The sequence below is a fragment of the Pan paniscus genome, chromosome 9 (assembly GCF_029289425.2).
Source record: "Pan paniscus chromosome 9, NHGRI_mPanPan1-v2.0_pri, whole genome shotgun sequence".
NCBI lineage: Eukaryota > Metazoa > Chordata > Mammalia > Primates > Hominidae > Pan > Pan paniscus.
The window spans coordinates 20,066,597-20,082,102 of NC_073258.2; the positions used below are offsets into that span (position 1 = coordinate 20,066,597).

The 15,506-nt window shown below is 58.8% G+C and overlaps 1 protein-coding gene across 2 annotated transcripts in view; it reads left to right on the forward strand.

Annotated features, from left to right (window-relative positions):
• Positions 1-416: 416 nt before the first annotated feature.
• KCNC1 (potassium voltage-gated channel subfamily C member 1) overlaps positions 417-15,506 on the forward strand; it is a 127,639-nt gene continuing 112,549 nt past the window's right edge. Inside the window, exon 1 of one of the 2 annotated variants that reach the window (XM_003818217.7) lies at positions 417-2,198. In XM_003818217.7, coding sequence (XP_003818265.3) covers positions 1,629-2,198 — 570 coding nt within the window. In that variant the 5' untranslated portion in view covers positions 417-1,628. The remainder of the gene's footprint in view (positions 2,199-15,506) is intronic. The other variant, XM_034932245.3, reaches the window with a different exon arrangement.

A 15,506-nucleotide genomic window follows, 5' to 3' on the forward strand; every position in this document is an offset into this window, starting at 1 on the left:
TTCCTTGGAGCGGTCAGCACTGGTCCGGGCCAGGGTGTCTCTGATGACAAAACTCCGGGAGAGCTTTGTCTCACCAGGGATCAGATGGTCCCTGGTTTGGAAGGCAAGGGGAGGGTGCCAACGCCCTTCTCACCTCAGTCTGACCCGGGGGCGCGGGCCCAGACGTCTCTCGGAGCCCCCGCCCCTGGAGTGGCGTTCCCCGAGGGCGGACCGTGGGCGGGTCCCCCGGGAGCAGCAGGAGCGGCGCGGGGCGGGCGCCCCCAGCGCCGAGGTTGAGGGAGGCCGGGCTCGGTGCGGGGCTGGGAGGGGGGCGCGGAATCAGGGCTTTTTAGGACCCAGCGCGGCGCCTTCCTCCGGGGGCGAGTGCGGCTGCGCGCGCCGTGTGCCCGTGTCCGGAGAGCGGCGGGCTGGACGCGGACCGCGCGAACGAGCAGGCGACGGGCGAGCAGCAAGCGGAGCAGCAGCCCGGGCGGCAGCAGCGTCGCGGCGGCGGCGGCAGCGGCCGCTCCGCGCCTCGCCTCACCGGCCTCGCTGGCCTCACCTCGCCGCGCCCGGACCCGCCACCCCCGCCTCCCCGCCCGACCTCCGCAGCCCCCGTCTCGGCCGGCAGCGCCCACCGCCTGCCCGAAGCGAGGAGCGGAGTGCGGGGCGCAGAGGCACCGGAGCCAGTGCCCGCCGGCCCCGCAAATCAAACCCAGCCAGGAGAACCCCCGCCTGGCCCCGCGCAGCTCCGCGACCGCCGGGAGCTGTCCCTTCAGCACCGCCGCGGGAGCCCGAGTCCGAGCGCAGCCCAGCGGAACCCCAGCTCGAGCCCGGGCTCACGGAGAGCAGCGCTCGGCGTTAGCCGCACGAGCAACACCCCGGGTGCCCCTGCCCAGGGGGCCCGCCATCTCCTCCAGGAGGCGGGGAGAAGGAACGAGGAGGGCGGGCGGGCAGGCGGGCCCGCCGCCGGGGGGAGCAGGCAGCCAAGCAAGGAGAGAGGGAGGGGGCCGGAGCCCGCCCTGCGTCCCGAGCTGCAGCCCGGCCACGCAGGGAAGAAGGCAGGCGGCATCCATCTCCCCCGCGCCGAGAGCGCGCCGCGGCGACCACCGCACAGAGGAGCGCGAATTTCCCGGCCCTGTCTCCTCCCCTCCCCCTCCTGGGGGCTGGCCTCTAGTCCGGCCCCGGGAGCGGCTGACCTTTCCCCCAAAAGCTTTGTGCCGATTTCTCCATTTTCCCGCGGAGATGGGGACGGGAGCCCGGCCCCCCAACCCTCTTTCCCCACCTCCCGGGGCTCGCTGCTGAGCCCGCCCCCCTCCCTCTTTCCCCCTCCCTCCCTCCCTCCCTCCCTTTCTCCCTCCCTTCTTTCCTCCTCTGCCTCCTCCGCTGCCGGACCAGCTCCCTCCCACATCTGGCTCCTAGAGACCCCTGGGATCCCGCGCACATTCCCCTGGACCAGCACCCGACAGAAAGCGCCCGGAGAGGCTTGGCTCGCTCGTTGGGGTGGCCAGAGCCGCAGGCCTCTGTTCCCCCCGACGGCTGGGGGGAGGGGGGAAGAGGGCGCGCGCCCCCCTCCCCGGCGCCAACTCCCCCTGGCGGCCGCTCCCATGGGTGTCGCTGGGCCGCGCCATGCCTAAGGGGGCGCCGCGATGGGCCAAGGGGACGAGAGCGAGCGCATCGTGATCAACGTGGGCGGCACGCGCCACCAGACGTACCGCTCGACCCTGCGCACGCTGCCCGGCACGCGGCTCGCCTGGCTGGCGGAGCCCGACGCCCACAGCCACTTCGACTATGACCCGCGTGCTGACGAGTTCTTCTTCGACCGCCACCCCGGCGTCTTCGCGCACATCCTGAACTACTACCGCACTGGCAAGCTGCACTGCCCAGCCGACGTGTGCGGGCCGCTCTACGAGGAGGAGCTGGCCTTCTGGGGCATCGACGAGACCGACGTGGAGCCCTGCTGCTGGATGACGTACCGCCAGCACCGCGACGCCGAGGAGGCGCTGGACAGCTTCGGCGGCGCTCCTCTGGACAACAGCGCCGACGACGCGGACGCCGACGGCCCTGGCGACTCGGGCGACGGCGAGGACGAGCTGGAGATGACCAAGCGCCTGGCGCTCAGTGACTCCCCGGATGGCCGGCCTGGCGGCTTTTGGCGCCGCTGGCAGCCGCGCATCTGGGCGCTCTTCGAGGACCCGTACTCGTCCCGCTACGCGCGGGTAAGTGACAATTTACCCATCAGAAGAGCGGGGCGGGAAGGCAGCGTCCTGTGCCTCCCCGCGGGCAGGGGTGGACCGGAGAACTGGCGCCTAGGGAGTTCAGAATCGAAAGGGGGTGTGTGCGCATGTGTGCACGTACCGGGGTAAGAGAGGAAGGGTGTCTGCCGGGGTTCTGGTTTTCTATGTATGTCAGTCTGTGTGTTGCCAAGTTTAATATGTATGAGTATGAATGGGTGTGTTTGTGTGTATGAGTAGATTGTGTGTGCATATTTATGTAAGTGTGGTGGTGTGTATTTGGGTGGGTAAAGTGTGGAGTGGGAATGAGTGAGCATGTGTGTATGTTTGAGTGTGCATGAGCGCCTGCCCGTGAACATTTGTGTCTTTGCAGAGGTGCACTGTCAAAGTATGGACTGCTCTCGAGATTTCAGTGTGGGGAGGGAAGCTGGGAGCCCTTCCTCCTGTCCAGGTAAAGGCGCATCTGGAGCCAGCCATGGTCCCCCAAAAAAGCCTGAGGCCTGCTGGGCAGCTTGCGACAGCCGCCCCCTCCTCAGGGAGCAGCCTCCGGCGATTTTGAGGAGGTGGTCAAGAGGGCAGCTCCATGGCTAATCTCCGTGGCTTGGTAGTTGGTGGAGGGCTGGGCTGTAAGGTAGGGGTGGTCCCTCTGAGCCCCTGATCCTGAGATCACAGCCTGTCCTTCCCCCTTGTCGAAAGGGGAGGGTGTTGGAGTGGGTCACTGGGCTTATGCCAGTGCTTCCTCTGGGACATCCGGTGGTGGGGAGAGGGGGTCGGTCCTTAAGGGGGAACCTGCAAGGAGAAGGTGTGTGAGAGGTGGGCGTGTCTTCATGGGCCACTCCCCTTTAGCCATACCAGCTTGTTCCTAGGAAGAAAGGACACGCTGCTGCTGACCTTGGTCCCTCAGATGGCCTCTCTGGATCAGTTTCCTCATCTGTAAAATGGGGGAGGGGGCCTGGTGAACTCTTAAGGGCCTTGCTGCTGGACCATCAGTGACTGAGCCCAAAAAGAGGAACTGGTAGCAGCCACCCACCCTGGAAGAGACACTCCCAGCCTTCACTGGGCTCTGTCCTTAGAGGCCTAAAGAGAGACCCTAAGGCCTGTGGGGGAAGGGCAGAGTAGAGAATTTAAAGCAGAGCCCCTCCTGCATCCCTGAGCTGCCCTCACCCCCTACCAGGCAAAGCACTGCCTCTGCCCTGCTGTCTTTTACTCCGCATCTCTCCCCTCCTGCGCACTGGAGCCTGAGCCAGAGCCAGGGGTAGAGGGCTAGGGAGGGGTAGGAAGTTGCAGAGGAGAGTGGAGGGAGGAGACTTGGGGGGCCCTCAAGTGCCCTTGGGCAAAGAAAGTCTGTGTTTAGGCACAGACCTTGTAGATCTGTTAACTGAGATCAAAAACAGTATGGTATGTCGGGGCGGGCGGGGGGCAGGTAGCCGGTCAGTCTTATACCTTGAATTCTAGAACAACTGTGTTTATGGGGGGAGGCAATAGGGAGAGAGCCAGGCCCATGTTTTGCCACTGAGGACCCTCCCCAAGGTCACCCAGGGAGCTAGAGGCCAAGGAGGACTAGAACTCAATTCTCCTGGGACCCTATCCTCCCCTGGGCTGCCTACCAGCTCCTGCCTTTCCCCAGAGTGGACTGGGACCCTCAGAGGGCTTCCCTCCCCTTCCCTTTCCTGACAGAGGCCACCACAGCTAGAGGGTTATGTAACTGGAGGCTGTGGCTGAGCTGTGGGGAGGGGCTGGAGGAGGGGGATGGGAGGTTGAACTAGTGCATGTTGGGGTGGGGGTGGGCAGAGGCCTGGGTTACAGCAGCTGCCCATTCAGCCCACACTTGACCTTGGGCAGCATCTCCCCCACCAACTTTGGCCCCAGAAGCAAGGGGTAGGCTCAGTCTCCTGACTCCTAAGCAAGAGGCTGAGTCCCCCAGCCCCACCCTTTGCACTCAGTGTTGGGGCTCTGATCAGTGTCCTGAGTTTCAGGGCAGGCAGGGGGCAGTGGGGCATGTTCCAACCCCCTCCCCTGGCCCTCTCCTCCCACTGGACATTCCTAGGCTGCGGGTGGCCTTCACCCAAGGCAGACAAATGGGCCAGCTAGTGTGGTTTGAGGTTCTATTGGTGTGCAAAACCATACAGAAAAGTCTTGAAAAAAATCTCTGAAGTGAATGCTCACTGAAGAGCGGACTCTGAGGGAAAAGCTGGGCGCCCGGTGGTCGGGGTGAGGCGGTACTGGGATAGGAGTGGGTGCTAGTGGGTGCTCCCCTTCAGCCTGTCTGAGCCACCTTCTCTCCCCAGTGGCCTCAAAGGAAGGTTGTTGTCCCTTCCAGCTCCCTCGGGGAACAGTTGAGGACACTGAGGCCCGTAGGAGGAGGGACCTGCCCAAGGGCACTCGGGAGCTGAGGAGGGCAGAGCGGGATTAGAACCCCAGCTTCCTGCCGCCCGCCCGGCTGGCCTAGCTGCATTGCGCTGCCTCTCTGCGGCTCATCTGCGCACAGACCAGCCGCCTGCCCGCCCTCCTCCCCCTCTGTCTTTGCTCCGCCGCCTCTGCTGTCACCTTTGTTTACCCCTCCCCCACAGGGGGCCCCGAGACTCCTCACACCAGCCGGTCGGGACTTAAGTCGTTATTCTAGATCTAGGCCAGCATGTTGTGTGTGATATTGCATATGTGTGTGAAGGAAAGGCTGTATGTGTGAGACGGAGGCTCTTTGTAAGAGAGATTGTGTGTGAGTGTGAGAGACTTGTGTGTGTGAGAATAAATGTGAGACTCCGGGCATGTGTGTGTGTGTGTGGTGAGACTGCGACTCTGTGCGAGCTTCCTGAGTCCTTGTGTCAGGGGTTGTGTGTGTGAGAGAGGCGGATTCTGTGTTTTGGATGGACTGTGCGTGTGTGAGAATGAGACTGTGTGGGAGAGAGTGTGTATAAGGAAGAGAGACTGCATGTGTAAGAGAGATGCTGTGTGTGAGGTTTGGAGAGTGCGTGAGAGTCGAGGTGAGTGTGTCTGCGTGAGTGTGTGGCTGTGTGTGGCAAGTGTGAAACTGTATATGTGGAGCTCATGTGTGAGTCTGTGTGTGTGTGTGTGTGTACATGCGTGTACACATAAGGCAGGAGGCTGTGTGGGGTGAGGGTCCCTGTGTGTGACAGACTGTGTGTATGTGAAGGTGTGTGTAAGACAGACAATGTGTGTGAAATCCTGCGTGTGACAGTGTACGTGATGTGTGTGAGAACCCACGTGTGTGTCAGTGTGCTGTGTGTATGTGAGAGAGAGGTCCTGTGCATCCCGAGTGTGAGTGTGCTTGAGGAAGATGAGATTCCAGAGCTGCTTCCTGCCCACTGACTCGGTCTCTGGGACTCCGGAGTGGCCTAACTGAGGGCATTTCCTTTCCTCAATAGAGATGCTCTTCTGCCCAGGCCACTGTCAGTGTGTGGGACGGGTGGTGAGGTCACCTTTCCCTGAGGAGCTGCCACCTACCCTGGGCCTTGGTGCTGGCCCTGGAGATACGGGCTACATAGTCGGGGCGGGAGGGCCCATCTGAGTTCCTGAGGGGCAAGAGTGCCGGCTGCTGGCTGGGGCAGCTGCTCCCCTGGCCCCCTCTCCTGTGCTCTGGGCATCAGCCTGAGGGGATGAGGGGTCAGGGGATGAGCTGGGACAGGATGAGCTCCATGTGTGTTCTGGGGTGGGGGGTGGTGCCCCTGACACACACAAGACAATGATGATGATGGTACTGTTTGGAAAGGCTATGAAGGGATTTCCTGGGGCCATGAGAATAAGAACTGCCCCAGAGGAGGTGATGCTGGGGCAACCTTTGAGGGGCAGGGAGGAGTTAACCAGGTAGAGAGGGCAGGGGGGTCATAGAGGTGTGAGAGCAGGCAGGGGAGTGTTGGGGCTGCCTGGCTTGAAACCTGCCCTCCTGTCTTCCTTGGGGGCCAGCTCAGGTCTGAGGCTCTTGGCTTTAGTCTCTGATTTGCATGTCATCATCAGGGACATTGTTGCGTCCCATCAGGGCCAATGGTGGTCCTTGTGCTGCAGGCCAGAGTGTCCTGTGTGTGTGTGTGTGTGTTTGTGTGTGTGTGTTAACGTCTGTTCCTGAGTCACTTGACCTTCCAAATGCCAAAGTAGTGCCAATGGCCCCCAAGCTGGGGAAGCCCCACCTCCATCCACCCAGCTGCCTGCCTCTCCTCTGACCCTTGTCCTGTGTCTGTCTCTCTGCCCTGTCACTGCCTCTTTGGAACTCGATAAAAACTGGCCTCCCCTCAGCTCCCAGGGAAGGAAATTTACCTGGTGGCGGGAAATAAAGCACCCAGCGAGAGGCTTCTGTTCCTCCCTTGGGTCCCAGCTGACACAGGGCTCTTGGAGTCGTGGCTTGGCATGCGGACGGCTGGGGGACAGAGCTATTATCAGGGGATTCTAGGCAGTGCACCCCCTTGCCTCGGAGCCCACTCCCCCAGGCCAGGGCCCCACTTGGAGTCATGGTACCATATGAAGGAGACCCATGAACAGTGGAGAAGGGGCTGGGTATGTTCACCTCCCAGCCACCCCAAGGGCCTTCCACCACAGTGTGCCCCCCTGCTTCCCATGATCCTTGTATGGGGTCCTCAGGTCTTTGAATGGTTCCTCCAGCTCCCCCCGCCCCCCTCCCAGTAATGAAAATCATAAACCAAGCGCCTCCTGGTCAGAGCCCTGCAGCCCCTTCACCGCTAAATGGGAATAAAGTTAGAACCGTCCTCACGGGGTTGGTGTGAAGATAACTGAGGTAATGCTTGGACAGCCCCGAACCACAGGGCCTGGCATACAGTAAATGCTCAATAAATGTTGGCTACTATTATTACTACTGTTGGTTGTATTATCATTTCCCCTCCTGTAGACTCTCTCCTCTCCCTCCACCTCCATGTTCACCATCCTGGCTCAAGCCACCATGGTTCCCCTCAGGCCCACCTCCCCGGCAGCCCCCCAGCTGCTCTCCCACCTCCAGCCCCTGGCTGCTCCAGTTTAGCCTCCACCTGGCAACCACAGGGGTCTTTTCAACTCACAGGCCTGTCAGATCACCCGAGCCTGCTTAGAACCCTTCAGTGCTTCGCCAGCCCGTAGCCCATACTGTGGCCTCTCAGGCCCTGCCTTTCCCTCCAGTTTCCTCTGACCTGACTGTCTCCATCGCTTACCAAACCCCAACCACCCAGCCTCGTTTCAGCTTCTTGCACCTGCCAGGTTCCCCTGCCTCAGGGCCTTTGCACATACCCTGCCTTCTGGAGCACTCTTTCCTCTGGCTCACCCCTCTTTATCCCCCACACCCCACCTCAAACAGCAGCTCCTCAGTGATGCCTTCCCAGGCCCCTAGGCTGGGTTGGAGTCAGAACCAGGGCCCTTCCTGGGAGAGAAGCTCTCTGATTTCTAATAAAATGTTCATTAGCAGCCTTGTTTGATTTGGGCTCATCTCTCCTCTAGACTGTAAGCCTCTGGCATACTCTATAGAATAGGAGCTGTTATCATGACAGATGAGGAAGTTGAGGCCCAGAGAGGAGTGCTCTACCTGAGGCCCCTCGTGAGCGGGTTAGCTGAGGGCTGGCTCGGAAACTCGTATCTCCTGACTCCTGGCTCACAGGTGCTTTGTGTCACATCGCCTCAGAGCATTTGGAGTCTGTGCTCCTTGACTCTGAGCAGGAGGCCTGGCCTCTGCCAGAAGCTTTGGAGAGGATTGGCTGAAGTCTCTCAAGGAGGGAGGTGGTGGTTGTCTCAGAGGTGGGGGAGGGGGTTCAGTGGGGGCTCATTCCAGGGTCCACTGCCTGGGCTGAGGATCTCAAGGCCTCCACGACAGCTGAATATAATGCCTCTGGCTATTCTGAGCGGTCTCATGACCAGGGGATTCACTCTAGACCAAAAGGTCAGGGCCTTGAGCCACTGCCTCCCATCAGCTCTGGGGCCAGCCTGGCTACCACCCCAGCGTGAGCTCCCCTCTGCTAGGTGCAAGGTTAGAGGAAAAGGAGGGCCTGACAGGCTGCAGGGGTGCTTTGCTCTCCAGTCCTTATTCAGGGGAACCATTTAGGTGGTAGGGACCACTTCACATATGCATGGGACTATTGCAGGGAATGGGTGCTCCCAGGCTACCTCTAGTCAATATTTTCATTCAGTGAAAATAAACAGGCTCAGAGAGGGAAAGACACTTGCTCAAGACAACACAGGGAATCAGTGAGACTCAAACTCACAGCCTAGGCCTCTGGTCCCAGGGCCTGACCATCTGAATTTCTTTTGGCTCTCAGTTTTACAAGAACACCAAACCCCACCTGGGCGTGCTGTTCTTCTCTTATCTACTCCCATTAATTTCCTTCCTGGGGGAAGTGGAATACACAGATACCTGCATTCCAAGGACATGGCACAGCTGATTGAGACCTTCTCACGTCAGCCAACCCAGACTTGACCCAAATCCTTAGGATTCCCCAAGCAGGATTTTCCAGAACCCCCTTCCTTTCTTGAATCACGCAGTGTCAGACACTGTCTTAAGGACTTGATTTATATATCCTCATTTATTAATAATTCTCACAAGGCTCTCAAGGCTGCACTATACTATCACGCCAATGACACAGACAAGGCTGCAGAGGCTCAATGAAGTTAAGTAACTTACCCAAGGTCACTTAGCTCATGCGCGGTGGAGCCAGCAGTCAGACCTCAGTCTGTCTGACACTGGAGCTCTATCTCTAACTATTACACAGCACTGCCTCCTGTCCATGTTCCAGGGTTGGTGAGGCCTGTGGCTTGCTGTGCCCCAGGTTTGAATTTCCATCTGGGTCTCTCCCTCCCCACCATCCACTCTTTCCCAACAACCTGTCCAGAACCTGTCAGCAAGTTCTGGCCCCTGGGTAATGGCGGGTGAGGGCCCTGCCTGGCCAGGCCATGGGCTAAGAGGGCGCTCTGTCAGTCCCAAGGAAGGTTTTGTGACAATGCCTCAATTGTCCCCCCACTCCCATCCATGCAGCCCCTGGGACTCCATATGGCCTAAAGTGAAATGCCAGGAGGATTGGGAGGATCAGAAGCTGCTTGTGCAGGGCGGCACATGGTGGGAACGCTGGCCGCCCCTCAGCTCGGCACTCCGAGGCCTTCTGCCCTGGAACCCAGCCACAGCTCCTGCGGCTCCCTTCCGCCAGCCTCCTCCCTGGTCCTCATTGGCAGCCCTTTAACCTCTGGGGTTTTGGTCATCTATTCCCCTCACTTCAGTGTCCTCCCTGCTTTTTGCTGAACGTGAAAATCCATCCCTCAAGGTTCCTCACACTTAGCCTGGCTGCTCCTGCCCTCGCTGACGTCATGTTTTTGGGAGTGAGGGGTATGCACTGGGCACTGAGTCATCCAGTTTGTGAGATGTGAGCTGGTGATGAGTAGGTCAGTTCTGGAGGCTGGGGGCTGGGGACAGGCGGGCCCTCAGGATTAGAGACCAGCCCCGGTGTGTGGAGAGATGAGGCCACAGGCAAGACCCAGGTTGTAGGCATCAGACACCTGGATTAGAGAGGAATCTAGCCAGGCTGTGAAACCAGCTGGGCTACCTTGAGCAAGTCCTGTCGCCCCTTCATCCTGCAGTTTTTCCACCTGTAAAATACAGAGGTCGTGCTAACTGACGGCTAAGGCTCTTCCCAACTCTGACATTCTGGGAGTCCAAGAATTCTACGCTTCAGCTTCCCAGAGGAGCTGGGGGAACCAAGCCAGTCCTCCCCTATTTCTCCTTCTCTCTCCCAGCCCAGCTCCTCCCCAGGGCACGTGTGAGCAATCCTGGCAAAGGTCCTGGCCTGGAGCAGGCAGGAGCCCAGCAGGAAGGGGTCTAAAAAGCTTCCTACATTCATTCAGCCTGCCTCATCCTGTCCTCACTCATTCATTCGAGGCATAGTGATCGCACCCCTGCCTGACGGGCTCCCCCAGCCCTCCGGCAGGCACAGACCTGGGGGGATCACCTCTTTTGGGGGTGCTTGCTCAGGCCTATGGACAGCACCCGTTGCCCGCTTCTCCAGGCCCTTCTCTTCGCTTCCTGCCCTTAGGGAGCTGCAGAAAGGCCCACTTGGAGCTCCTGTGTGCCAGGCTGTGGGGTCTGGAGCAGGGGCAGTGGGGCCAACTTCTATGGTGTAGGGCTGCTGTGGGGAAGGGTGCAGGGGATGGGTGCTGTGCTGGAGGGGCCAGGGCTAGGTAGGGGTGTTTGCGATGGCTGCTATGGGGGATGGAGGGGTGGCTGCTGGAGGACTCCCACCCATGCCTGACCCTCAGAATTACCTGGGATGCTTAAAGTTCATACTCCTGGGAAACTCGATTCTTAGATCAGGGAGGGGGAGAATGTTCCCTTCACCCCTCAGCACAGCTGAGGCCACTGCTGAGTGAGGGTACATCGCTGCACTGGGGCCTGAGAGGTGTGGGCTCCTTCCATTCAAGGTGTGGCCCTCTGACCAACAGCAACACCATAAGGACACTTGTTAGACGTGAAGCCTTTCAGGCCTCACCCCAGCCCTGAAACCGATTCAGAATCTGCATTTTCACTCCCCAGATGATTCATGCACGGTGGAGTCTGAGAAGTGCTGATGCAGGCAGCGGCTCCAGTCGAGGGCCAGCCTCAGGACACAGAGGGCTGGATGGGCGTGTGTGGGTTGGCAGAGTGTCACAAGCAAGCCGCTCCTTCCTGAGGCTGAGGCTTCGATGGCAGGGGGACTGGGCCTGGGGTGAGGCCCCATCACAGCCATGGCAACCGCATCCATCTGGTGGCTCCCACTGGTAGACCTTGGGAGTCATCCTGGACTCCTCTCTCTCTCAGACATCAACCAACCCTGTTGTCTTCATGTTTCAAGTACACTCGGAATCTGAGTGCATCGCACCCCTCCACAGCTACCCCCCCGTGGAAGCCCCTGCCCTCTCTTGCCTGAGTTCTTCTCTCAGCCCCAGCTGCCCCGCCCTTCTCTCAGGGCAGCCAGGGCCGGCCTGGCAAAGTGCTATCGGACCAAGTCAGCCCTCCGCTCCATCTCACGCTGGGGTCTGGGCTTCCTCAGAGGATGCAGGCTCCACTTGAGTGCCCCACACCCAGCATCTCCCTCTGCTGTCTGCTTCTCTCTCCCTCCCTCCCCCAGCCTCCATGGCTTTCCTCCCCAGCGCTGCCTATGCTTCTGCCTCAAGACCTGCGCTGCGCTGGTCCCTCCACCTGGCATGCTTTTCCCTTGGGTATCAGCTCTCACACCCCCTCCAGGTCTATACTCAGACATCAGCCCAGATGACACTTCTCCGGCCCCTTCCCCACTTCGTGCTTTGCTCTTTTCTCCTTGGCATTAACCACCATCTAATGTACTATATAGTTTACTTGTTTGCCTTGTTTATTGTCTGTTTCCCCACTAGACTGTACAGTCCATGAGGGCAGGGATTTTTGTCTCTTTTTCCAATTGCTCTGTCTCTAGAAGCTAGAGTAGGGCCTGGTACATAGTGGGTGCTAAATAGATATTTACTGAAAGAAAGAATAAGCAAGTAGGGTTCAAGGCCGAGGGCAGACATGGGCACCCTGCATTTGAACCTGTTCCTAGCTGAGCCTTCCTTTCTGGCCTCACGTGGGAGCACAATCCCTCCATCCCCTGAGCCTGGAGCAGCAAATAACAGGCAAAGGCTGGGGCAGCGCTAGTAGGGGGTCTAAACCCCAATCCAGGCAGGGGCCCACCTGCTGGTGTCACCACCCAGGCCCAGATGAAGCTCTTCACAGCTTAACCCTCTGTCTTTTCGAACTTCTTCTCTGCGCTGCATCAACCCACCCACCATCCACAACCACAGCTTTGAGGTCACGAAACTGTTTTCCAAAACCAAGATGCACAAGTTCCTACATCCCACTTGGTCCAGCCCGACCCCCGAGTCTGACTTCTCCTGGACTCCGTTCCTCCCAAAGGCCAGCCAGGCTCTTTTCCTACCTCTCCTTCCCCATCTCCTTCCATGTCCACCTCCTTCCCTTCCCTGTCCCCTCCTTGTCCCCTTTCCTCTGTAGCTGTGCTTGTGGAAAGTTCTAGGCATTAGTCACTGGCTTTCAAAATGGACTTCTCTCCTCCAAAGTCTAGGATGGTTTCTGTCCCAAATCCCCTGCTTTGGGCCTCCTTCTGCATTCAGTAGAAAGTGTATGGGCTTTGCATCTCCCCACTCCCCACTGCTTCCTGGCTACACAATTTTGGGAATATGACCTGGAGCCCCTTTCTCTGCTAAGAGCATAGCCCCTTGAACCATCAGGCCTTCGATCGAATCCCAGCCCCACTACCTTCCAGCTGTGTGACCTTGGATAAGTCTCCTAACCTGTCTGTGCCTCAAAAGAGGGATATTAATAGCACCTGATTCATAGGGAAGTTGGGAGGATCCAATGTGTTAAGTACTTAGCCCAGAACCCAGAACATAGTAAGTGCTTAATTGTTGTGCATTCCATCATCTTTTTACCAGCTCTCGGCCCTGCAAGATTCAAATCGTCACCCGTTACCCAGCTGTTTCCTTCTTTTAGCTCCTGACTCTACTGTCAAATGCTTCTCCTAGGTATCACCTCACCTACCGTGGCCCCTGGGGCCCCTTCTTCCAGTCTGTCTACCAGGGGCAGACTTCAGAGGTGTCACCCTGGGAGGCAGGCATGGATTCTTGGTTCTCCTGAGCTGCCTGTGTGTCCTGGGCAGGTCACAACCCCTGTGAGCCTCGGTCTCCTCATCTGTGGTTATGGGCCGCTTGTCCCTGCTCTTCCTCCATCCCCAGGTGTGGCAGGGTATAAAGGGGAGGATGATGGAACTTCCGCCTGCCAGGGGAGAGGGAGGGAGGGCCGCTGACATCAGGCCTTGGTTGGGAGCCAAGCACAGGGACCTCAGATGCCGACAAGTGTGCCAGTGTGGTAGGGCTGGCGGGTGGAGGCCATGCATCACAGCTCAGATCATTGGAATGTCTCCTCTTTAAAGGGGCTGCTCTGCTCTGGCACAGGGAGGAGCCTGGGGGCTAGGGCTGGGGGCTCCTGTTGGGTGCCCATGGGCGGTGCCCACTCTGAAGCTGGGCTGCTCTGCCAGGCCGACGCCAGCCTGGGTGGGGACGAGCTAATATTAGCTGGGGCAGCCCCAGACAGCTGAGCTCAGGGGGGCTCAGGAGCCAGCCTCGCTGGGTCAGGCTCAGATGCTGCCTCAATGTGAGCCATGGCAGCAAAATGAAGCTCTCTCTCAAGCCTCTGCAGGGTGTCGGATGCCCCTTCCACCCTGGCCAGCCCAAGCCCTTCCCTGTTGGCCTGGCAGCCTGGCTCTGGCACCCCTGCCCACAATGCCACTCACCTCACCTCTTCCTTCCCCAGTGCAACACAGAAAGCTCACAGCTCCTCTCCCCACACTCCCGCTTTGCACATAAACACAGTCCGTGAGCCATTTCCCTGCCAGGGGCTGCTGTCAGCACCAATTCATCCATCCAGCCAACAAATATTTATTGAGCATCTACTATGTGACAGGTGCTGCTCAAGAAGCTGAGAATAGGGCAAAGAACAAAACCACCCAAAATCCCTGCCCTCAAGTTCTTATATTCTAGCTGGGCAGGATATGACAGAGGCAGGAGCCCAGGGCGCACTGGAGTGGGCAGTTTTAACTCGTGCGGCAGGGAAAGCGTCACTGTGAGCACAGGTCATATTTCAGCAAAGATTGAAGGAGGTGAGGAAGGAGGCCACAGGACATCTGGGCAGCAGAGGAAGTGAGATGTGCAAAAGCCCTGAGCAGCTGTGTGCCCAGGGTTCAAGGCGCAGCGAGGAGGCGTATCTGGAGCTGGGCTCGGAGTCAAAGGACAGTGGTATATCAGAAGGGGTGGTGCTCCTTCCACACAGACAGAAAGATGGAGGAATGTACTCTGGGGACTCCAAAGAAGGGAGGCTAGGAGGGGGATGACAGTTGAAAAATTACCTACTGGGTGCAATGTCCAATATTTGAGAGATGGGCACGCTAGGGGCCCCCATACCCACCATTATGCATGTAACGTCCATTTAACAAACAAGCACATGTACCCCTTAAATCTAAAATAAAATAATTTTAAAAAGAAAGAAAAATCCACCCCTAAATCATGCAAAGAAAGAGTCGAGCTACCCAGAACCCCACTGGCTCCTGACAGTGGGGTCTGCTCTTGACAGGGCCTGCCCCGTGGGTTCCCTGAGTGTTCCAGCCCAGGGCTCAGTTCTCATTGCCCTCTGCTCCCCTCCTGCAGCCACAGGGGCCTGCACAGGGTGGGCCTGCGTGGAGGGGGCTCCTGCTTCTGCATGGAGGGCCGTAATGAGGGGCCTCTGGCCTCTTCCTGAAGGTCTGTGGTGCCCAGCAGGAGATGGTGGGTCCCATACACGGTTGCCACCATGCTGGGGGACAAGCAGTTCTCTGAGCTGGGTGTGGGGCTGGAGAGAAGTTGGTGAGGGAGACAGAGGGTCGGGGGCCCTGCCGGGGAGAGACCATGTGAGCTCTTTCCAGTCACACAGGCCTCCATGGTGCTCACAGGGTTCTCACTGCAGGTGTGCCGGGAGAAGATGGCTAGTGGCATGGGCACAGGCCACACTGGAGCCAGACTGCCAGGGCCCAATTCTGGGTCTGCTAGTTCTTAGCTGTGTGATCTTAGTAAGTCTCAGTCACCTCAGCTGTAAAGAGGGGATAACGAGAGTCCCTACTTCAAAGGGCTGCTGTGAGAAGGCAATAAGTCACAGAAGGCCCTCTGGCTCACTGCACTGCGCGCATTGGTGTGCACGTGATGCCCACGATCACTCACACCTCCTGCAGATAAGGCATCTTTGTGGGATGCTCTGCAGACACTCGCCTCACCCCACCTGGGAGGAGAATATGAATCTAATACCTGACAAGGGGGCTACTATACCTGGGGAGGCTTCGATGGGGACCCAGCCTTGCCAGGTGGCTCCCTGGGGACCTTCTCTGCCCACATAGGTGGTGGGGCAGAAGAACATGACTTCCTTGGGCCTCATCACCAGAGCAGGGGAGTGAACACACCTCAGGCCACAGCCACCCGCCAGGGCCAGTGTCTCGCCACTTAGAGATGAATGTTTGATGCTCAGCCTCAGGGGCTCTCTGAGCAGCAGTGAGGAACACAGCCACCTGCTGGGCCACCTGGAGTGAGCTGGAGCCCTGGGCTAAGGGGAGAGGGCTGGGCCCTGTAAACCCACGTGTGTGGCTGTCATCTGCTGAGGGTCAGTCCTATGCAGTGAGCTCCCTGCAAGCTGCCGTGGGTCCTTCTGCCCTGACCCCTGTTCAGCCCCAACACCTGGAGTATGGTCTTGCCTTTTCGGGCTCAGCTTCTTCATCTATAAAGTGTGCATAATGGCAT